The following is a 25,000-nucleotide window of genomic DNA, read 5'->3' as shown; positions in this document are numbered from 1 at the left end:
TTTCTGGTGCCTGAACAACATTCTGAGCCCATTTATAAATTCCTGGGTGCTGTGGCATGAACCGAGCGCATTCGCAGTGACTAACAAAAGCTTCAATTAAATCAATTTCCTGTAAAAAATATTCAAAATAATTTATTAGGTCAGTATCAACTGGTCTAATCAAGCAATTGTTCCTTGGTAACTTTAATTTGCATAATTAAAAAAGAAGAAATTTGATTATTTAAAAAACCAGCAGATTTTTAAGAAAACAATTTCCAGGTCAGATTCCTTGAAACGCTTCATCCTTGATGCAAAGAGGACCCCAGAATTTATTGGGAGGTTTCTAGGATGTGCTATAAATCCTGGATCACTCCATTATTTTCCTATTCACTGGATTCATTTAGCCTGTCTGCTGCCTCCCCAGCCAAAGGCAGAGCCTCAGCCCCGGCTCGCAGGCAGGCTCGCATGCAGAGGCCACCCTGGGAAACCATGCCCTGCTTCTTTTACCTAAATGAAGGACCAAAAATTTAGATCTGGGATGGATCCTTTTCCAAACTCAGGTCAAGTAAGATAGGAAAATTTGTACTTTTCAGGGAGACTGACAAGTACAATAAGCAATTTTGCAGGAGGATAGATTCATGGATGAAAAGGAAAATTTCCAACAGCCAAAATTAGTTGCAAGCAGTTGTCAAATTCAGCCCAGGGCAAATATGAAAAAGGAGAAAATATAAACCAGAAAGATTTCGGCTGTTGGATTGATGTACTTTTCAAAGGACCATTCAGCCAACCCAAAATGGAGTTTTTGTCCCTGAGAAAAAAAAAATCCAGGAATTTTCATGCTGGCCCAAAGATAAATAAATGATTTTATGTCAGTTTTCAGCTCAGCCCCTGAACTAGAAAACCTGCACCCTTGGCCAGAAGGTCGTGTCCTCTCTCGGGGACATGCCCATACACAAAGACCAGGGGACCCTTGCCAGGGCTGACACAGCCCTGCCACCCCACAAGGATCTCCCTGCGGTTTTCCCACCTCTGGAGCAGGAAAGGGGGAGACGCTGGACCCCCCCCACCCCAGAGAGCATCCCTATGGCGATAGCCCTCAGAGAGCACCTTATGGCATCAGCCCTCTGCTCTGCAAAACCAGATGGGAGTGTGGCTCAGTAACTCAGCGACGCATTTGGGGCTTTAGCCACACGGCTTAAACTCTTCAAGATAACTATCAGGTGTATGTGTTACAAGCCGACTCTCAGCAGTTCCTTTTAATCGTAGTATAATGCCTGTCTGGCTTGTTTCTACATCTGGAGGGTTTTCTTCCCCTTTCTTCCTGAAGGATGCTGTGCAAGTATTAAATAAGTGTAAGAGTCGAAACCTGACTGCCACCTGCTAGATTTCTTCCTTTGCAAAGTAAAGACTCAAAGCAGATGAAAAGCCCCATTAATAAGATTATCACCATTCTTTTTGATATCTAAATCTGTGCCACCCAGCTATCATTCACAGAGGAGAATATTGCAATCACCGCTGAAGTCGCAGCTTTTTGCTTCTGTGCGCAGCCATGCAGCCGGGGTCTGTCGCTGAACAGATTACAAGCAGCAGTGGCACGTCATCAGCACATCAGTGACAGCAACAAAACCACCTAAACCAAAACCACCACACACAAACAGCACGTATGCCAACGGCCGCTGCAAAAGCAGCTCATTTCTGCATCGTTCCCCTAAGGAGGCCTCATGCCGGGTTACAAGGAAGCCACCTGCAAAGTTTTGTGTTCACGGCTGGACACTGCTGGCTATTTCCATACCCTACATATTTCTCCTGTAACCTGGATTTCCCCTGTACATCGTGCAAAGGGGAGGCCAGGCGTCACTGCAGCCCTTGGTGGGAGCTGGAGAAGCCACCCGACACAACGCTGCCACGTCGGCTCCGGCGCCGCTCTGAAATGACAGCAGTGCTGGCATATCCGATGTGGGGATGGGGGGGGACGACTCATTATTTATAGCTCAGCTGAGTTACCAAGGCTGCAGCCCTGAACTGCTTACACAGGAGCCTCCCGCACTCAGGTTTAGGCATTGTTACTACTCTGCTTCTAATTTATGCGCAAATTGGGTTTGCCTAACGCATACAGTGAAATATGTTTTACTGGAGTCCTCCTTGGTACAGAACCGCGATTTCACTGGTGGGTGCATGATTACTTGTATGAGAGATATAAAACCCCTTGGGTTTCAGCACGTTTCGTATGTTTTTCCTGCGAGCCCTGGGCCCAGCCTGGTACAAGCGCAGTCAGCGGGAGCAGAGCTTCCCATGGAGTTCAGCGCAGCTGAACCTCAGTTTGAGCAGTGCCTGAGGATCACATCCAGTAACTCTCACTGCTGCCATCCATCAGCCTGAAGAGCAGCTGCACCCGCTCAGACGACAACCCACCGTCTCCTTCTGCCCGTCCTCCTCTGGCCAGTTGCTTTGCCCCGGTGTGACAGATCGTGGGGCTGGGGGTCACCAAACCGTCTTCTCTGACCGTCGCTGGACCCACACGCTGCCCCACGTGCCGGCAGCAGCAGCGAGCGGTTTCCCTGGATTTACTCAACCTGCTCCTCCGCGGTGGGGCTGCTCCTGACCCCGACGCTGCTGCGCTGCGATACTGGTCCATGGACTCGCTGGTCCTCAGGCCAGCTCCTGGCCGCCACTGTGTGTTTAACATCTCAGCCGCGCTCCTGTCCCCTTCCCCTCCCGTGTCCTCCAGCCACCGATATTTCAGCAAGCCAGTTGAGCCGCTGCAGATTTCAAATGGACATTGGAAAACACAGAAAAGCAAGTCTGTGTGTGTCCCTGTGGGATTTAAACCTCAGCCCTGACTCCCTGCAGCATGCTCTGCTGCTCAGGGAAAAAAAATCCTTCACCTCTTTGCTGTTATCCCAGCGATTTAGCACGGGTTGGGATCCTACTCTCCTTCCCGTGCAGCCGTGGCTCCGGTGGAGCCTCCTCCTTCCACACTCCTGCTGCAGCAGAAGGAGGAAACAGGGGGAAGCCCAGGAGGATCTCTGCTTGGCGTGAGCAGGAAAACACAACCAAAAAGTCACTTGGAAACAGCAGGACACGTCCCCTGGCAGTACAGTATGGAAATGCGATGCCTTTGTACAGCACAATGAAGGCCGAGGAGGGTTACACCAGCAGTGGAAACACACCCCTGCACAGAATGCCTGAGATGAGCCAAACGGGGTGCCAGGAGCCCCCCCGGCCGCCCCCAGCAGCCAGGCTGTCCCCAGCCCACGTGGCCGTCCCCAGTCCCCAAGCCGGGGCGAAGGGCTGCCTTGCTGGGTCGGGATGCCGGGCACCAGCAGCAGCCGTGCCGCCTGGGCCGTCACCAGGAGCAGGTCCCGGTGGGCGGCCGGGACCTTTGTTTTCCCCGCATTGTCCCCCGTACCTATTCAGTCGTTAAATAAATCTGCTGTGTGGCGCGTCTGCAGCACGCTGATACGAGAGGCGGTCGGTGCCGTTGCTTGTGTTTGTACGGGTGAAAGGTTTTATATCTGCTGTTTGAAAGTTAAAGACAATGCAACAGTTTGGTAAATAAAGACGAGGTTTCTTGTTCTCTGTCGGCAAGGGACAGGGACCTTGGGCAGGTGATCCCCTGCCTGGAGCCAGCAAGGGCAGAGAGGGAGCGGGACGTCCCCAGGCATACGTGAGCAGTATCGGTTAAACGCACATTGTCTTGTCTCTACCAGATTTACACCAAACTGACTGCGTGTGAGGCTGGTTCTGTGCTAGTGATCCAAAAGCGGCTCTGCCTGGCATCCTTTTGGCTGGGCACGGGGTCCCACCCCAGCTGCAGCCCGTCCTCTCCCCGTGCTGGGCGGCTGCGCGGGCTCTGCTGACGCAGGAATTGCCCTGCGCATTTTCCGCGTGGAACATCATCGCTATTTTAAAAGGCCCATCAGGAATGGCAGGGACTGCGGGCAGGAAAGCTCCCGCGTGAGGGGACGGCGATGAAACGCACTGGAATAAATGGCTTCATTCAAAGTGGAGCTGAAAAACAGTACATTGATCCGATGGTTTCAAACAGCTTTTCAATAGCAGCGAACAGTGGCGTCCCACTGAGTTCAAAAGATGGTCTTGTCTGGGCTGAAACAAGGCCCTTTAAACATTGCCATCATTCAGGACATTTCAGACACACACACTCTTTTGCTGCCTCCCTCCCCCTCTCCCCTGTGGAAACTTCCCCATATAATTGATCTTTTCAGGAAAAGAGAATAACAGACTTGGGGTCCCATCCTCTGGCAGCGGGAGTCAATGGGAATTTGGCTAATGACTCCCCCGGGAGAGGAGCGAGCCTTCGATTTCCAATAGGGAAGCAGCTCAGTACTCCAGGAGACGGTTTAATACAGTGCCTGGACTGCGGCGGCTGACGAAGGGGATAAAACCCGTCCTTGGGCAGCGTGCATGGCTCTGCGCATCGCACCAGCGCCGGGCACCAGCACGTGCCGGGACCCTTCCCCTGCGGAGCTTCTCCCACCCGGGGTAGGAGAGCTCCCCGTCCCCCAGAGCAGATGAGCCCAGGGCAGCGGGATGCCGAGCACAAGGGCAAGCCAAGCAGTTCAGGCCCTCAGAGAATTCATGTTTAGAAACAAACTCAATTTCCTTCTGTTCCTTTCCCAATGACACTTGTTTACAGCACACACCCCAGCCAGTGTTCGTCACACACTTTTCTCATGTTCTCCACCGATATTCTCTGCAGAAAAGTCAAAGTCTTACCAGGAGCTGCGAAGGCTTTGCCGTGGCTGTGTGCTCTCCCACCACGGGTGGATGTCTGGCTGCTGCCCGCGGCGCAAACCCACTGGCACTGCCGGCTCTGGGGGTCCTTGGCCCCCGCGTGGTAACTTATCCTCTGTAGGAGATGCCCCCTTCACACAATGTTATACCCATCATGCCACAAACTCTCTCCCAGGTTGAAAAACAGGTGATTTCACTAATGTTTCTATTAAAAGCAAGGAGATGTCTTGGAGAGTAAAATGCCGTCTAATCTGTGCCAAGAGATGCAGAAACGTATTCCCCTTTTTCCCAGGAAAAGTGTACAACGGTTATTTGATCAATACACAAGACATTTCAGAGCTGGTGTGTTATGCTGGTGCCGTACAGATAGGTGCTTTGCACAACCAAATTTTGCTGCTTTTTACCATGACAAAGGAATTGGGTTCATATGAATAAATCTGTAACTAGACCACACACAATTATTAGGCTTAATACCAATTGTTCCTCATTAATGTTTCAGAGGAGCGATTAGCATTTTGAGGCAAACAAGGTGTACTTAGTTAGCGGGACACGACCCAGCTGTCATTAAATTATATCTATGATTAATGATCTTCAGAGGCAGAGAGCTTAAAGTCTGGGCAATGAACAGAAGGAGAGGGAGGGGAGGTCGCAGCCGGTGGCGGGACGGCCCCGGGGGCACATCCCGCCTGGACCCACGGCTGCCAACACGACCCAGAGAGCTCGCACGAGTTAAAACAAAAAAGGGGTCTGAGGACATTTCCTTAAAGCAAAGCATATGGGGACAGTGCTAAAGCAGCCACCCTGCCCAGCGTGGCTGCCTCCCGCGCTGACCATTGCTATGAACGCGGCCCCGAGAGCACCAGAGGCACCGTTGCCTCCAAGGCACCTTTGGCCACGCTGCTCAGTCTCCTCCGGGCACCGCTATACTGATCTCAGCAGTACGGCACAGGCGCAACAGGACCATCCCTAGGTGCCCAAGACCCAAATCACACTTTCACCCTTTTTATATTTTTATACCTATCCAGAGAGGCCAGCTGGGGAGCCGAGCACTGCTGTGTGTGCCTGGGCTGTCACGCAGCGCCTTCCTTCGTATGGCATTCCCAAACAGAAACCAGCGTCTGTCTTCACAGGTTTCGATAAAAACACTGAACTTCTTTGAAAAGCACCGTGCCATTTGGGCCATGCAGTTTTTGTCTTCTCTCCTCCTCCTGCGCCTCCTATTCCCCTGCAAGATGACCCCCAGCTCCATTTCAGCAGCCACCCCTTTGATGTGTAATTACTTTGGAGCAGTGCCTGTTGCTCATGCGTCACCTGTGACGGGATGTAAAGCAGCGCAGTTGGTCGGACGCTCTGAAGGCAGATGTGCCTCACCGACCGCCCAGGTCGGGATGGAGAGCCCATCCGCTTCATAGCCAACAAGCACCATCGCTTGTGTCTGGCTGGGCAAGTTTTCGGAGTCTCAGCACTCCAGCTTCTCATGAAATTGTATTATTTATAGAAAACCTTCTAACATACTCAGCAACTGAAGATTATTATCAAAAGCGGTTGAGGAAACACAGCGCAGAAGGTCATTTTATAGCTGAGGAACGTGTAAACAGCAGAGGCCAGGAATGAGTGTCATGAACAGACGTGGCCAATGGCTTGTGACAAACGTTAAAATATTTAGAGAAAAAAATGTTATTTTTGCTGCCAAATTTTAATTTAATTAGGGATTGTTTGGGTTTTGTTCTTTTTAATGCGGTTTGTTTACGGCTGTTCATTGAGAAGCATCATTGCCACGGCAACAGGCAGCAAATACACTTTGTAAGTGGCACAGGCAGCGCCATGCCACCCGCAGATGTGTGTCACTCATGTGCCAAAGGAGGAGAAAGGGGATTCGTAACAGAAGAACAGTAAAAGGTCTCAGAACAAATTAGGATTGTAAGTGGTGAAAAGTTGTCTGTCTGTACTCACCAGAACACTTTCTTGGTCTTCCCCAACTTTTTAATAATGCTTATACGTAAGCATTGAAAGAACAGAGGGAAAATTAAATGAAGCTGTGGGAAGAATGCTGAGTTCACCATCTGATTTTGATTTGGAGTATTTTTGTGGCAAAATCAGATTTTTTTTTTCTTGCTGGACAGGCTTTGCAGACACTTAAAAGTACAATGAAGATGCAACATTTGGCAAAAAATCCTCAACAGTGTCTGCCCAGTAAGTTTGCAATGGGAAAACAAGCTGAAAAATGCTGGGTTTTCCTCTTTCTTTTTGATTTGTGGGAGAGAGAACGTTATGTGCGCTATGAAAACACCAGAGTTGAAATAGCTTAACAGAAAAAAAAGGGAGGCATTGCAGGGATGGCTGAGAGAGCGGGCAGGGGGGCAGGAGGGGACGGTGATGGTGGTGACGGCAGCTGCGGAGCGTGCAGAGATGCTCCATGCAGCACCCGCCGCTCCAGCCCGGCCGTCCAAGTGACAAGGCTGAGGGATAATCTGATAATTTGTCCATCACGTGCAAGCGAGAGCTCCCAGGGGTGAGGTTCAGCCTTGGCATGCATTCAGGGACTTGACTCCGTCAAGCCTCTCCTGCTCTTGCCGAGGATGACATTGATAAGGGAAGGGGAAGGCATGGCTTTGGTAAGCACCCCCCAGTTTTACAGCGTTTCTCTGCGACGGAAACCCCGATACAAGCGATAAGAGGCAGCAGACAGGGTCGGAGTGACGGGCCGTCGCAAACGGTCGGGCAGCGTCTGCAGACAGGCGATCCCCACTACCATGGGGAAGATGCCCCCTGCGCAGCCCCTGCCAGACCCCCCCTCTGCAGCAGGGCTGCAAGCCTGCCCTACCCCATTGCAATGTTCCTGCGGGAAATTTCCCTTCTCCTGGGCTGGGACTGCCCTGCCCTGCCCTCAGGCAGTGCTGCTCTGGAGCTGGAAGCCTTTGCCAAGAGTAACTTTTAACTTGCAATAGAACAAGAGGCACAGTTTTAGTCTACTGAAATGCTAAAAATCTAAACTGAAAAAACCCACCAATCCTCAATTAAGTGCAGAAGCTTGGTTTATACCTTTTCTTTCCTGTGTTCCTATTGATCTCCCTGGTTTCCAGCTGCAGATTAGCATGGCACTGTACTGCCTTACACTTCTTTTGCTTTTAAGAGAGTGTTGCAGTTCACAGTATCATCCGTTCAAACATGATGCGATACGCTCAGGGTTGGTCTCACTGCCATTGAAGTCAGGGGAAAATCTGCCACCGACTTCAGTGGATCAAAACCTTCATAACTAATTTATAGCTAATTACATTATTAATATTTGAGTTCCTTATAACACGTCCTAAATTGCAGCAGCTGTTTGCAGGGACACTGGCGGGACTGCTGCGGGACACCGGGCTGGAGGCACAGCACTCCCTCTGCCCCACAGCCAGCACAGGGGGAGGTGAGGGGTTTGCATTCGCATTGCACCACTTACATCGCGTGGGTTTGTTTAAAACCTGACCTCATCGTACGTTTCATTTCCCTTCTGAGGGCAACTGCCTGTCTTTGTCACCAAAACAGTATCCAGGCATGATGCTCTGCTCATGAACGCACCCAAAGCCGGCAAGCAAGCTCCCAAAGCTTGTGCTTCCAGGAGCAGTTTTTATTCTATGCTGTCCCAACAGGCTGGAGGAGCCGCATGTCCGGCGAGGGGCTGGCAGAGAGGTGGGGATGGGGATGGGGAGGCCGGGCAGCCCCTGTGCCGTGGTGGCATCGGGGTTTTCCTCTTCTCCCCAGGCCCAGCATCACAAGGGAGGAAGCGAGAGAGGCAAGACTGGAAAAGGCAGAAGTGAACTTCATGTGACTCAAACCAACATCCCAGCTGAAGACGACAGACCTCTCGCCGAGGTGCATGTGACATTCACAGCCCGGCGTGCAGAACAGCTATTACACGAAATCCTGGGAAGCAGGGCAGCCCCGGCTCCTTCCCAGAAGGGGAACCAGTCCCTGGCACGGCTGAGGCAGCCAGCTCGGCTCTGGCTGTCCTTTGGGAGCCTCAGACCTCCGCACAAACACTAATTAACTCCACTTTGAACCCCCCGTGGGCACATACACCTGGAGTTGCCCATGTGAAAGGGATGAGGGGTGGTACCCAGAGGGAGGTGACCCCGGGACGGGGCTCCTCGTTAACCCGGGGGCTCCGCTCCCATTTCCTCTCATCCTTCTGGTACGGCACAGCCTGCACAACGTCTTTTCATGAACAGAGCTGAGACTGAGAACGTGGCATACCTTGGACGCAACTCGTATCTATTATTTAAAACTGTCCTCCTCGCAGAATTAATTAACATCTCTTTTTTTGCCTCACTGCAGCAGATCTAGTAAGACAACTGGCACTTTGACAGATGACTATGGATATTTTCCTATAGAGACATAACTTGGGGGGCATGGGTTCTCGCTTGCGAATTGTTTAATACAACCGTACCTGGCAGGCACCCAGAAAAGTGAAGGGTAGGAGGGTTCAAGCAGCAGGCACTGTGATCAGGATGAGATGCTACCAAACGAGCTACCACCAGGACTGCGCACTGTATCCTCACACGAGGCCAAAACGCAGCGTAAGCCCCGGCTGCTGGGGTGAAGTACCTGTAGGACAGGCTCCAGCTCCATCGCAGACCCCCCCTCTTGGCAGTCTCACTGAGCCCCTATGGTCACAGTTCTCTGTCCCAGACCCTAGCCCTCCCCAGGGCATTGCCCCCTCCCTTCGTCCCGCAGGAAAGAGGCTGTAGAAGCAAAGTAAAGCAGAGATGCATTACAGCTGCCGGGCGCTCTCGGAGGCAGGCACAGCCCGACCGAACACCCAGAGCTGAGTGGAAGGTGGGACAGAGATGCCCGAGTTTCCCTGGTGTATGGTGAAGGCAACATAACCTGGCAGCTGTCTGTAACCAGCAGGCTGTCTGGGCAAGGGGAGCGTGAGCATCGGCTACCGGGGCTTCAGCCTTGCATGATGCACCTGAGACATTATCAACCCCAAGAAAACACGTTTGAATGTGACGCTATTTCCACAAACAAGAAGGGAGCAGAGATCATTGGCAGCACTGGGTGGGTGGCTGGGTTGGGGAGGGAGCAGGACTGTGGTACGTCATCACCACCATCACTGTCATCATCACCATCACCACCACCACCATTGCGGGGGGCTCAAGGTGTTCCCTGGCGATGCCCCTGCCGTACAGGGGAGCAGGGCACTGCCAGGCACGTGGGCTGAAGGACCCGGAGGCAGCGAAACGGGACTCACTCTGGGAGTGCAGGGTGGGACTGGGGAGGCAGAGGCATCCCTGCTGTCGCAGAGCCCATGGGGCCTGCAGGATCCGGGGAATTACCTCACTCCGGGGAAAAACAGAGACCAAGCCTGGCATCGAGGGGTGGGAGTCTCCACCATGGGACCAAAAGAGGGCTTGGGCCAGAGCGAGAGATAAGGGAATGAAACTCAGCTGAGCATCCAAGGAAAGGAGAACAGAGAGAGCAGAGCAGGCAGGTCCCGCCGGCAGCATCCCCTTTCCTCCCACAGCAACCTGTGAGCGAGCTCAGTGCACCCCAGTGAGGTGAAACCCCGCCAGACCATGATGGCACCACGAGAAGGAGGGGAATAGCAGGAAATAGGCTGGAAATAAAAGCTTCCAGCCATCAGAGGAGCTGCCATGGAGCAGTGTAGCAGCGAACATGCTACTGAAAATCAATGAGGGAACAGCGTTCCTACAGCGTCTGGAGAAAATCCCAGTGGAAGCAGGAGATGCTCCCAGCTGGGAGTACCCCTGTGCCCTGCTACAGCTGTGTTGGGGATGGCGTTACCAGGAGCAGTCCGGCACAGGGGAAGGGACGACGACCAACAAAATCCCCCCTCTCTGTGTCCAGCTCTGAACCTCCTCCCAGGTTTGCCTCCAAGCAAACCAAAGCGTTCACCGGCAGTCACGTTTCCAGCACTGACTTGTAGTGGTGCACATGCCAAAGCACTTGATAAACTTTACTGGCCATACTGTTCTGTAAAGGCATCACTGGTGGGACACATCCACGCAACACTGGGTAGTGGTAAGGCACAAGTCACCTCCTCCAGAGAGGGAATGGCCCATAATAAGTCACAGGAGACAGAATAAGATATGAAGGTCACTCACTTATGCATGGAAATAAATTATATTGTACCATCAACTAAGTTTCTTCAGCCAGTCATAAAGCAGAATACCGCTAAGTAATTTACTTGCAGATGACGGTTATAAAACACTCACACTCTAACAAATCAATGGGTGCCACACCACCCAAGCCCCCGAGCTGTACCTGCTGGTGATGAATGGGGAAGCCCCTCGCCCACACTGTCCCAACCTGCCCACCACCTCCGAACGCCCCGGCCCTTGGACCTCTCCCTGTTGTTGAGTCCCTTCACTCTGCGTCCGTATGCCACACTTTAAGTACTGAAAAAAATCATAATAGAAGTAAAAATTACCAGTTCTTGCTGACAGCAACTGACCATTTCTTGTACACAAGCCTGAGAAGTGATCGCTTATTTACAAGGTGCAGTTATAAGGTTGATGAGATTTTGTCACCCTCATCACCTCTTTCTTGCATAGGACATGGAAGATGATGCCAGAGAAAAACATCTGGTGACCACACTGCCGGGGAAAAACATTTGGTGACTGCACTGCCAGGCTCCGCATTCCACAAAAAATGTGTAAAGCTCAGATCTAATCTCCAATCTCAAACTACCACCAAAGTCTGCAGCCCAGCCAGGGCAGCCAGCACTAGTGCCTGCACATGAAATAAGACGTAAGTTCTTTAGTGATGTCTTTCTCCTGACAAGCACAGAGAAATTTCATATCCGTAAGATACTTTCTTTCATAATAATGTTCAGGTGCCATTTTTTTTCTTCTAGAAAACTGGATACCTCCACATTTCTGCTAAAAACAATAAATACTGATTGTTTTGTGAGGCAGCGGGTTGACAGAGATACACAAAACAATACCTCCTTTAACATGTATGTAGTTAACATACAGAAGGAAGCAGACCTATACCACATATTCTTAAAGAGAAGGTGATGCAAAGCAAAACCAACAAGTGTTAAAATAACAGGGCAGAGACTGCAGCAAGGTTACGTTGCTGAGAGGGTGGAAGCAGTCTCTAGAGTATAATAGGTTTTAAATTGGAGGCCTCTACTTAAAACCCACAGGAAATAAGAAGGGTCAAAAAGGCAAAAATTGCACAACTGTTATATTACTTTAAAAGACAATCTAATTTCTCCTTCAGAAATTGCTGCAGTTTTTTGGAAGATGTCTTTGACAAAAGATGTCATAATTCAGGTCCACTGCTGAATGAGAGACTGGCCAAGAACCCAGAGTTTTATTCAGCCGAAGTGTTTCTGCGAGCTTGCCGCAGAGCTGTGGCATTTCACAAAACTGATTCAGTCTAAATCGGGGCGGGGGGGTTGAACTGGGAAATACAAATTGCAACAGCAGAGACCTGCTCGAGGCTGGTGCTGGATGCTCTTACTCAGGAAATACGCAGAGCAAGGGCACACTGGGATGGATGGCAGAGGAGCCCCAAGCTCTCCGCACCCACCCGCACCCAACCCACCACAGCGCGGGCACGGTGGGTGCCTGCGGGCAGGACCAGCCCCGGGACAGCAGAAGTCCTGCCAGCAGGCCCATGCTCAAACATTGCAAATCCTGCCGCCGGAAATTTCTGACCCATTCAGTGGAAAAAAAAAGCATCCCCTTTTGCTCATCCTCAGCCCGCCCGGTTCACTTGGTCTGGGTTTTCCTCTTTAGTTTGTCACAGTGCACTGGAAAGATCACATTCGTTGTGGAAAGAGGAAGGTCTACCAGCACCCGGAGCCCTCTCTCCGCAGACGTGCTGCAAGCGAGCAGGCGGCAGCAGCGAAACCATGCAAACACTTCTGTTTTCTCCCGCTGCTGTGCCGCTGCAGGAGCCGGAGGGAAGCTGGGGAGAGGCTGGCGCGGCGGGGGGAAGCCCTCTGGACGGGTGGTGGGGATGGCGGGGGCTGGCCACAGAGCAGCGGTACGCGCACGGGGGGCTGGACGGTCATGCTGTGTTTGCTGCAGGGTTGTGTTTGGGCAGCACCTTTCAACCTGTGACTTCTTACCAACCCCGTCTAGCAACCCAACACAACCCCAACCCAACACAACCCCAACCCAACCCCAAGCCAACGCCTCCCTACCACTCCTCCACACAACAGCCCATCACGACATGGTCTGGATTTTAGCCTGTTTTTCTAAAAGCTGGAAAACCGTAAGAAGTACAAGGGACGATACAAATTAAATTTAATTCTCCTACATGCATTTTATAAGTTTTCTGTTTTTCTGCCACCTGTAACATTTAGTCTCTTGCTTAAAATATCTAATTCTACAAGTTTGTTCGTTTTTTTTTAAAGAAGCTACACTCTCTAAATCTTTCCTTGTATTAGGGAAATATGGTCTGATACGACACTCAAGTTTTCACCAGGGCACATTCAGGCATAGTGTGAAGCTAATTTCTGGTTTTACTATTCTCTCTTTCCAGCTATCAAAGGAGTGGGGCAGATTCTCAAGACAGCTCAAGTTCTTACCAATCTCTCCCAGCAACGAAGATGTGCCAGCCACGACAGCAAGGTTCAGCTCTACTGTACCAAAGTATTTGTCCATCCTCTGTAATAAAATAAAACCTCAGTAATGCAAATTTTCTGTAGACTGAAAAGTCTTCTTTTACACTTGAAATACTATTTTATATCTCCATTTTTTCAGTAACTTATTAATTTGTGAGCTGAGCAGGACTATGCCCCGTGTCATGTGTCCCAATTGCATCCCATAAATATTTAACACTACTGGAAAACAATAATTTTCTAACTCAGAAAACAATGTTACAGAAATTAAACAATTGCTAAGTGACCACTGCGCTTTTTCATGAATCCCATCTACTTTATTAAACCAAGACAAGCCAAGATAGCCAATTACAATGCACTAAAATGTACCGTCAGCTGACTGGGAAAGGCTATTATATTTTCAGCTTCCATGTAGTTCAATGAAAATTAGAGTTAAATGTGTATTTTGAATGCAATAGGTTATTACTAGGAAGTTAATCATATTGTTACTTTTTATTGTGGGTCGATATATAGAAGTTTAAAGGGACCCTAACTGAGAGGAATAAATGAGGCCAGCCCTCGCTGCTGCCCCCGACAGTGGGGTACCGTGCCGGGCTTAATGCACCCTCCTGAAGTCTCCTCAAATCGTGTCACTTGTAGAATTTGCACTTGACTTTTGCAAACATTAAATGTTCTTGTCGCTGAGAACTAATTAAGAAATCTGGACCACTATTGCTGAGCTAATTTTGTTCAGGTTGACTGCATGTTCAAATCTGACTCTAGATGCTCATCTAATGTATACTGTGACCAACTATTTCGGTTGGATTAAGGTAATTACCTAGCTCAACACTTTTCTGATACATTTTACAGTAATGGAATCTGAAGCTTTTATATGCTTCTCCATCCTCACTTTAGAGGATTGGGAGGGTGAAGCTGTGCTTGAGGATGGAAAAGCCAAAGCCTAGCTAATCACCAGCCTACAGGACAGCTCAGCTCAGCTCAGCTTAGGCTCCCCAGTTCGGAAGGCAGCAAACCAAGTGCTGCGTTAAAAGGCTTTATTTTCACAGACCTCAGAAAAAGCCTCATCACTGGCAAGAGTGATGCGACCTGCTTCGGATCGGGGGAAACAGTGACTCTCTGATCCAGCAGGGCGGGTTGGGGGGTTTCACGGATCCACTGCGCCCTTCCCCAGCACCCAGTCCTTTACACCCCAGAACACTGCGGCGGAGGCAGGAGGCAAGTGGGGACACGGAGTCCTGGACCAGGTTCGTGGTTCCTGGTGCATTAAGTCCTCCCCTCGCTGTGGCAGGCTGCTGCCCAAAGCATCAGGCTCATCTCGTGGGCAGAGAGCTGCTGGGATACATGGCCAGCGTGCCGCATCCAACTAAGCAGAAGCCAACCCCTAAAAAAGTTCCCTTGCTCTGGGCATCTTAAAGACGCTGGGACCACAAAGGAAAAGCTCCACAGTTCTGTAACACATCTGATGTGCAATGAGCTCCGCGTGAGTGGAGGACCCAGGCCTGCAGCCAGAGGTGGTACCTTCCACGCAACAACAGCTCGTGTCCTTCAGACACAGCATCCTTCACCCATTTACCACGATCGCATCTCCAAGACCGCAGTCCTACGACTGCTCACCATGTTAGCCCCCGTGGTGAGATACAGGGATACACCATATGGAACGAGGTACGGAGACGGGATTTTCCACCACACCAAAACACAGGCAGTTAATAGGCAGTAAGTTATCGTAACTAAACCAAATGACCAACCATTTCAGAGGGCAGCAGTGAACGAACACACGTGTGGCGTGTGAGACACTGGTGTGTCCTCTACACAAGACTCCCCTCTGAAGGAAAAGGTCATCACAGCTTTGCCCCCACCTTGGCAGAAGAGGCTGGCCAAAAGGGCAGGAGGGAGGTCCATTCCAAAGGGCGTGCAATGGGATGGCAGATCGTGACCTGGGGAGAAGGGGAAGGCTCCCTGGTGCCAAACCCGGCGTGAGGGCAGCGGTGGCTGTCTGCACGCGGCTGGAGGAAGGACTCATCCTAGGAAGACACCAAGGATGCAGCCGTGGCGTATCACCCAACCTACGCCATGACTGGTCCGCAGAAAGTTCCAGGGTTAACCTTGCCTGCTAACAAAAAGATTAAAAAACAGAAAAGCTGTCTTTCATGAACTACCATTCAAAGGGCTGGAATTTCTTCCCAAGAGCATTTAACCTGGGAGGCGCAGAGCCACCACTCCATGACTTCCACTGTTTTCTCACTTACGGGTGGACAGCTACCTTGGAGCCTTACAGCAGCCTGCTCCAAACCAGTACAATGTGGGCTGCAATGCAGGTCTCGTACTGGGAAGAAGCAGGTGGGACATGGTGGCCCTCTCCTTGCTTCACAGGAGAAGAGATGTCCGCGTAACAGGGAAAGCAGTGGGATTGCTGAGGCAATGACAGTGTTTTGAATTCGTGGACTTCCTACATGCCTTGTTTCCATAAAATGTCCAATCTCTTCCTCTTTGTTCTGCTGAAGTGTTTTATTTCCACCTATTTAATGGTTTGCAGAGTTATGTCAGAGCCTAGGCGTGTCTCTATTTTGTGCACGACATAGGATATTGTTCAACAATTTGGGAAGGATGATCAAAGTATATAGGCATTTTTTAAGCAACAGTATCAGATTACCTTTATTGTACATTATAATTCTGCATTACAACCACGCTGAAGACCCCATAGCTATTTCTAGTTAAATTAGACACTGTGCCAAGAACAGAGCTTTCTCCAAGAAGAGGTTTTAAAGCTCAGGATTGAACATCTTGACGTACACCTCACACGCTCTTTGAGACCTCCTGTCACTTACAAAATAATCTCCCTCCCATAAGCTACTTTTGTAGTCAATACTAACCACAACACTTCAAGAAAAAAGGGTTTAAGTGAAAATTGTGAAAATAGATATGGACTTACTTTTCATAATGTCATGGTAACGAGGAACAATGGAAATCTGCCAGTTTTTATTTTCTTGTGTCTTCTGGGTCTTCATAACAAAAGATGCTGCTGGTGGGGAATGTCAGGCATTCATGCTGATGTGGCTCTAGATGACTAGCAGAAAGGTTACTGGTGTGGCCTGAAGGCCTGGAGTTGTCCCTTCTTTCTGCAACCAACTGCTTTGTGTCCTGGGCTGTGTGGAAATGCACACAGCAGCATTAGACCATAGATCCAGTCGGCATCCTCCACCTCCTCCCCTGGTTGCCGCTGCCAGTGCAGCCTTGGATACAAGTTTGGAGTTACCTCTTTTTTTTCCTTGTTTCCTCAGTCACTGGGAGTTTTCAAAACACAAAAAGATACCACACTTCCCAAACCTTCACAAAGGTAAAGGTAAACGAGCAAACTTTGGTAAGATAATTAAATGATGCTTGCTATTTCAAAAATACAAAGGGAGCCCACCCTTCCTGAAATAAGGCACTTACATTCTTCAAGGCATTAGGCAGAAATTTATCTACGAACTAGGTATGCAAAGACCTTGCACACAGTCAGCTCAGGTGTTCTCACCTACTGACACAGCCCATAGGGAGAGCACAACACCTCTGAATATGCTCTCATGCAAAAGGTGTGATTTCATTAATCGATAAGAAATCTTCCCATCAAAAGAGCTGGCCTGGATATTTTGGTGTGCAATCTAACAAGGCATCGGTGGCATTGCATTGCATAAGCCTGGTAAAGAAGATTTGGAAAACATCTCCTCCACACACAGAGGTCAGCTGGGGACCGTGGCAGGACGCGAGAGGCACAGCCCGTCCCTCACCCTTGCCAGACATACCCCTTCACAAACAGGTAGAGATGGGGCGACAGAGGGAAACTCCCTTAAAATACTGTAATGTCCTCAGTGCCCTAGAAAGGCTTTTGGCTATTTTTTACAACTCAAACCACCAAGAGAGATGAAAGCAATCCCACACATTTGGGAGACAGCAGGCAGCTGCCTCGAGAGCCGCTGCTGCCCTTCCACCTGCTCCAAGGGAGAATGAGTCCAGACCCAGCTCGGTGGGTACGGCAGCAACCGGAGGGTTCACGTGCTGGGCTGCCAGCAGCCAGCGGCTTTCCTTGCTTCCACCGGAGCTCCCCAGCCCTCGCCTGCTCTGGCCTTGCCCCCCCAACAGCTGATCCCACGTCAGACCCAGCTTGGTACAACCTCTGCAGCACAGGAGGGTGACAGAAGACCCAAGGAAGCCCATATCATTACAGCTTTATCACTAATGGTTATTTTCCTGGACAGACGTGGAGCTGGAAAAGTGTAAGATGGAGAATGTCTTGTGAAAATTGCTGAAGAAAGGAAAGTCATCAGAAGCAAGAATCCAAATGCAAATTAAGCCGCTAATAGTGAAATACAACAGATCTCTCTTGGAAGTGAAGACCTTTGCTCTGTTGAAGAGAGACAGAAGGGCGGCCACAGGACCTTTCCATGCTCCACAGCCAACACGCTCAATCAGATGAGCTTGGCCTTCACTCCCCTTCAGACCTCACCCTCCCTGTCAAGCCGCTAACAAGCGCCATTTATGATGGTTCTTTCTGGGATGTGGTTGCCTCTACCTCGGGAAATTGGATTGAGCTTATTCCTCATACGCCACAAATTGGGCAATAACTTTCAGTCACTACCCACGGACTAGACTTGAGTCAGCCAACTAGAACTGAAAGGTCTTCTAAAGCCTATTACCAGCCTCCTGAAATATCCAGTCTCTAAACAGACTTAGCACATGAGACACAGGAGTGCCAATATTTATTAGGTGCTCACGCTGTTTTCCCCGATCAATTTTAGCCATGACCCGAGACGTGGTGTGCAGCAATGCAAAGCACAAGCAGCCAGAACAACACTGTCTTTGCTGAGGTTTATTTGCTGAATTGTGGTCCTATATAGCAGATCTTCAACTCTTATAACTTCCTTCAAGTCCATCATCTCCAGCGGCACTGCAGCAGGTCCCCAGGAAGGATCTCCCCCCCCCCAGCACACTTGGGTCTCTGGTCCTGGCTTGCACAGACGCGATGGACAGCACTCACAGGAAACGCACGCCAGAGGGGCTTGGGCAGGAGCTGGCAGTGCTCACACTGATGTGACCATGGGTGTTTCTCAGCCCACGTTAGATGTCCCACTAAAACCTAATTTTAAAAAATTTATTACAAAATACAGACCGGCATGGATTCCAAAAGAAATCTGACCACCCGCAAGAGAACAGGAGCCCTTGAGCATTATGGCACGAGAGGATGATCAATAAAGAGTGAAAACCAGGCAGGCTGGACCCTGTTGCTTTGTCTTCATGCAGCCATTACCCAGAGGAGGGACATCTTGCAAATTCATCACTTTTCTTCAATTTTTTTTTCTTTCTGTCATTCTATGATTAGAGAGAAGATGCAACTACAATTGAGCCCTTTGGTAGAATTTACTTCAGTGATTAAAATAACTGCATGGAATTAGCACAATTCGAACATTATTTTTTATCTTGAGTGGCAGAAAATCATTGCTCCTGGGATAATTCTTAACCTAACAGAATGACCTCTATGAAATAGATCCAAAAGTTTTATGATTTTTTGCCTTCATGCTAATTTAATGTAGTCCAATTGTTTAATCTTAAAACGAACACATTCCAAATAAAGTAACACAGTTTACAACAAGACACTGTAGGAAATAATTAGGTTGCAAGTTCTGGAGGCTTTAATATGGTTGAAATTATATAACTATCTTCACATTCCCTGTATGGTCCTATTAAATGCAGTAGGCATTGATGTCGCTAGCTGTCAGGAAGCAAAATGAAAAATAGTTTTAATAGCTGCTCTTTGACCTGTTTTATATTTTATGTCAATTATAACAGCACACAACCATGCATAATTATGAAGCATAGATGCATTAAAATGTACACATAATTTGTGTTCTTATGGCAACCACTGCATTAGGATCTAGAAAACAAACTGATGACTTCCTATTGTTAAGTTGTCTTAATATCAAATTTGCAAGAGTTTTGTCTGCCTACTTGCTTTGTGTAATTTAAAAAAAAAAAATCTGAGAGACAAACAAGAATCAGCATGTAAGTGTACATCTGCCGTCTGTACTGAGTCTCCAAGTACAGGGAACAGCATTCGCCACAACTGCAGAATTAACACAGCCTTGCATGCAAACATTCAGGGCTGAGTTTTTAAATGATCTCTTTCATTCACCATATAAGTTATTTGCTGGTTCACAGAAGATCCACAACAGTGCTTTGGCTTCATTTGGGTCTTAAGCAGGAGCAACTGTTTCTCTGGTTTCAAATGGGGACAGTCATCCTATTTTCTGAAGCAAATTGATAAAGATGAAAATGTCATCTAGGACCTAAAAAAATTTTGCACACTAAACCAAAAGTGCACAGGTAAGTGCCTGAGTTTAAAGGTGACTGTTTAAAAAACAGTCCTCAGATCTTGCTCCCAACACAGAAGATATTTGTATGTAAAGCAGAAAATGTGGACGTGTTCACACCACAAAAAAAAAATCATTGTATAGAGTTCCTGCAGAGATGCTCTGAAGCGAAGGAATCTGCATCTTCTGCAGCATGCTCCAGGATGCCACCAATAACTGCAACACAAGCAAGTATTTTCACGTCCTTTGAGGTGCTATTAATGAAGATGATGAGATCACGGGTTTATTTCTCTGCTTCAGGAGGCATCTGAACCACCTCGGGGAACACACTTCCTACCTGAAGCGTTTCCTTTCGCCCCACAGTCCACACTGTTGCTGGGGCTGCCTCCCCCCTGCCCCTTCTCCTCCCCTGCCCCAGGATGGTGATGAAGCTCACACTTCGACTGCAGATCTTACTGATGCTTCCAAGCGCTCCTGTTTCCAGTGCTGGCATACATCACCCCCTGGCTTCTGTCGTAAAGGCAAGTTCACGGAGTGTGTTTTAAAAAAACGAAACCTGTGAAATCCGGAAAATTCATCCTCTGCGAAACCGAGATGTGCCGTATTTTAACTGGGATCTTTCTTATTGAAGTCATCTGCTCGTTTCACCATCTGCAGAAGGTTGCAGGAACAGACAGGGCACTGTGACGCTGGTGCCAGTATGGGAACATCCCCTGATACGCCCTGCGTTTGCAGGAAGCCCAGCTGAAGAACAGAGAAATGCAAAACGCACCCGTAAGTGCATGCAAACATCTGCCTTGCAGCTGGCTGTCTTGCCCGGCTCCACCGCTGGCCTGGATGTCGGGGTCCTGCCTGGGAGGACCCATGCACGTGGCCTCACTGCTTTATTGGCATCAATTCAGTGTCCAAGGAGGAGGATTTAAAGAAACCACCAGAAACCCTACGCATGCTGCAGACCTTCCCTGGACACGGATCGATGAGCCCACGCACGTAGAGCAGAGCTGGCGCACAGCACTGCTGGTTTACTTAGCACATTTAAGCCCAAACCGCAGCCCCGTTATTTGAAGAAAAGTTGGCAGATCAAACATCTTATACATCGATTCTTTAATAATGTATCCTTGTGCTCCGCATAACAAATCCCTGCCTTTCTGAAAGGATATGTGGAATTTCATGGAAAATCATGTCTCGCACAGAGTCCCTGAGGACAATTTTTGGTGGCGTCTATAGGTATCTTCTCATTTTAATCTCTTTTAGAATACTAGCTACAGAACCCCGGTGGTTTCATTCATACTAAAAATATACCTGCAAGATACAACTATTACATTTTGCTTAACATTCAAGACAGGTCAGCTATGTTGGACACCACTTCCCAGCAGGAGGAAGGAGCACTTCCTAGGAAGGGGGACAAGAGAAGGGCAGCAGTTTAAGTTCTCGACAGAGCTGCCGCTTTCCACGGAGCCATCGGGGCTGGCAGAGCACCGGGGCATGAGCAATCCCTCCCGTCCCAGCGTGCGCCGAAGCTCGCGCCTCTCGACACGCAGGCGGGCTCTCCGTGTGGTTCCCGCGTGCCTCGGAGGCTGGCGAGGCAGGGTTACCCACCCCGCACAGTGCTCCGTGATGAGCTGTGGGGCCACAACGCAGTTTAGAGCTAATCGTTTTTTTTCTGAGGACACTTAAGCCCTTTGAATTAAGGCTTAGCTCAGATCTCACAAAAGCCAGGGTCCTCCCTCCCCAGCACAAAGGATCCCTTGGCTGAAGGGCTGCTGAAAGAGCACGCCTGTGCTGGCATGTAGGCTTCTCGCAGGGCAGAGGAGGGAATGCTGCATCGCATAGCTCTGCTAAAAGCCAAAACTTCAGTCAAAGCAGAACTGAGACAACCAGCGGAGCGCCAAGATTTTGCTCGAGCTGCTTAATCTTTATCCAGCACGCTTACTGCTTGCTGCCGGTTGGAGCGGCTCCCCTCACTCAACTCCATGCGGTGTAGGGGATTCATTCCTACCGCAACTGGCCTTTTCCCTGGAACGGCAAGCAGTGTACCTAAAACCAAAATACTTTCCTTTAAGAATACGCCAAGACTCAAGGGATCGCAAAACTGAGGGAAATGTGTTACATGACCTACTCAAGTGGTTATTTCTACCCCAAAACAGGCACAAGTACATTACAAGGGCAGAATACAGCGTCCTCCACCTGACCAAAGCCCCCCCCCGGACCACCTCCCACAAAGCCAAGTGCAAATATGCCCAACAGCTTACTCAGGATGTGCTGTCACATCCACGGCTGCTGAAGCCATCCTTCTGGAGACAGACCACGTACAAAGACCAAGCGACGAGCACAGATCTCCACAGAACGGAGGCCTTCTCCCTTCTTACCCAAGCACAGTCCTGAGCAAAGCCACAGAGTCTATGTGCCATTTCCAAACAATAAAGGTCTGTAAAAAAAAAAAATCACTTCCCAGAAATACTCTGCTGGTTGAGCAGAGCATTGTCCTGATAGCACCTCAGCATTTGTTCCGGCTCACTAATTTCTCTAATGGTATTTCTTTACAAAAATGTGTATTTCAGAGTCTGGCAGAAGTTTTACTTGGTAGAACTTCAAATGTAGAACATGACCTGCAATCTGGTTTCCACTTGCCTACGTATTTTCTTCATCATAAAGCTGGTTAATATAGTATCTTGGAGAACTACAACTTGCAAACTCTCATTTTATTACGTCCCCGGTTGTTCCTCAGCCACGTGCATGGGCTGAGGCGGTTCAGACCTGCGGTATTGCTACAGGATACAGAGCTTGAGCTCGATCCCACAAGCTGCAGAAGGATCCACGACATTCACTCCCAGCAGCCATCGATGTATTTCCCCCAGGTCTTCGTATGGGCCTCCTAGCTCTTTCAAGTAAACTCACGGTTGGAAAATGCCATCTTCAACAGAAGGAACTTGCCTCTAACAACTCGAGACATAAAGAGCTTTCAGCAGAAGGGCAGCTTAGGTTTTGGGGTTTTTGTTTGTTTTGGTTCTTCTAATAAGAAGGAAAAGGCACTGATTTAGGGATTTCCCTTAGATTTGCTCTGGTTTACACTCAAATATAACTAAGCAATTTAAAAAATAAAAATAAAACTGAACTCTCTAGGCAGCCACCAACAGACACAAACCACCACTACAGACCTGTAACGCTTTGTAACTTTAACTCTGCATTTCTCTGACTTCTCCTGCCTGGATCCCCCAACTGCAAATAAAGGCAGCACCCGGAACACAGGTACTGGACTTGTACTGACAATAACTAGATTCCTAACAAAACCATGGCAGGTGATGTGGCCAAACTTACTTTTCTGCCATCAGGCACCAAACTGGGGAGTTCTTGGGGTGGGGGGAGACAACACTGACAAAGACCCTCTGCACCAGACTTCACCCAAGCAACCCAAGTGAATTGCTAAAACATTTTTTTTTGCTTAGATAACATTTTAAAGTGGCTTCCCTGTTCTGTTTCATACAGTTTAGGCAATTTAGGAATATTACATCTAAGAAAGAGGACAACCAGGGAAACAGGCCGGTGATTGTAGTTAGCAATCAACACTCGTGGTGAATGAACTTGGATGAAGATTTCTAGAATGCTCTAAAGTAAACCTAGAAGAAAACTTCTCAGCCCCATTTAATTTACACTGCATATACAGCTAGTAAAGATAGGTTAAAGTTGCACTTCTCCCTCTTCAATTACTTCTCAAGCTGATTCTGAAGATTTGCACAAAATTGACATCCTGCCTGAAATAGGACAACTGAAATAACTGTTTCCTTGTCCCCACTCTCTGAAGTGAACAGTCGTTCAGTTATTTATATACAATTCCTCACTCTTGATCTTAAAACATCATCTGTTACCTTGGCGCTAGGCTTTACCATGATCCAGAGGTGAATTTGGGTAATGCTGTAGGTAGTTATGAATTGGACGAGCACTTGAAGAAGTTTTACCCCTCGGGCTGGCACAAAGAAAAGCGCACACCCCACACACACTTCTGGTCGACAGGCGAGAGGAAACATCAGCAGTACGAGGTGGAAGAAGTACCTGGCCACACAACTGACATTAATGCTGATTTTATCTGGTTTTGCTATGAACAGTGTTGCCCAGCACTTAGCTCACTAAGCGTTAAGAGTGAACTCTCAGAGTAAAAACCTCTGGGGAACGAGGATCATCAGATCCCCAGAAAGCAAGCGTTTTACTCGCTTTCCTCATCTTACGACCAGCTTCTTGCATAAAAACCTGGTGGAGACTGAGGAGATAAGTGAGGAGCTTCAGCAAGTCACCAAGGCGGCTGCTGTCAGGGATTTTACAGGAATTCGGAGTTTGTTGCTGCAGCAGCGGAGGAAGAACTTCCCTGGATTATTTTCTTGAAGCAATACTTTTGCTCCGTTGGAAGCTTTGATTTCAGCTCTCCCCACCCCACACTGTTAAATTGTCACACACGCTTGTAAACAGGAGGCTCCGCCGGTTCCCTCGGAGTGGTTTGAGCAAACTAACATCATAACAAGAGTGTTTATGGAAAAATGCTTAAGCGCTGAAGCAGAAAGGGCTTAGCACTGATCAGACCTCTCTTCCACCTTTATTCTTCACTATCCACATTGAAATGCAAATATCAGTGCAGGGTTTCCACCAGCGTGCCACTCACAAATTGAAAAGCAGTTTTTATCTATGCAAATGTAAGCATGGTAATTGAAGTTAATCAATCAATGCTAGCTTTCACTAAAACCTTGAACATGATTGAATAAAGTAATTATCATTCAGCAGAAAATGATGAAGTTGTAGACAGCATGAACCTTATTAAAGGAGGATTTTGAGTCACAATGGCTTAATTTAGCTAACAGCCCAGCCTTAGCCCAAGCAACACACTACCCTCGCTGTCTGGAATTGTTTTAGGGGCTGGGGGGGAGGGGGAAAAGGGGGGACTTTTTTTTTTATTTTTACAGTGTTGGATTAGTAAAAGGTACTTGTTACACTACAAAGGATAAGCCATAATTAACACCCTTCTTTACTCTAAATAGATCAATGAACAAAGATTGCTATGACACAGTAAAGGTGTCCAACAGGAACAATAGGTGATTAAAACTATTATTATGCTTTAAAATAAAAATGAGATAATAGAACTATTAGTTCTAGAAAGGGACTGAGGCGGGGGGAATACTGGAGAAATGCAATAATATGGACAGTAGCATGATGCAAGAGAAAAAGTAGCTGCAGTATTTTCATTTTGTTTCTGTTGTTTTAAAGCAAGCAATTCACCATCACTGCTTTGACCAGAGAAACCCAGCCAGCTACCCGGCATCTCTAGGAATTCACAGTAACTAGAAGAATAAAA

The 25,000-nt window shown here is 48.6% G+C and overlaps 1 protein-coding gene across 12 annotated transcripts in view; it reads right to left on the bottom strand.

Annotated features, from left to right (window-relative positions):
- Window positions 1–25,000, bottom strand: part of GPD2 (glycerol-3-phosphate dehydrogenase 2) — a 142,092-nt gene that overhangs the window by 47,504 nt on the left and 69,588 nt on the right. For 3 of the 12 annotated variants that reach the window (XM_075029102.1, XM_075029103.1, XM_075029113.1), the window contains one exon: window positions 18,019–18,431. The exons of 3 other annotated variants lie outside the window; for them this stretch is intronic. In XM_075029102.1, the coding sequence (XP_074885203.1) occupies window positions 18,228–18,431 (204 nt within the window). In that variant the 3' untranslated portion in view covers window positions 18,019–18,227. 6 more of the 12 variants (XM_075029109.1, XR_012650556.1, XM_075029106.1 and 3 more) reach the window with 6 other exon arrangements.

This window comes from Buteo buteo, chromosome 5, assembly GCF_964188355.1.
Source record: "Buteo buteo chromosome 5, bButBut1.hap1.1, whole genome shotgun sequence".
Lineage (NCBI taxonomy): Eukaryota > Metazoa > Chordata > Aves > Accipitriformes > Accipitridae > Buteo > Buteo buteo.
This window is presented reverse-complemented; position numbering and strand designations above follow the sequence as displayed.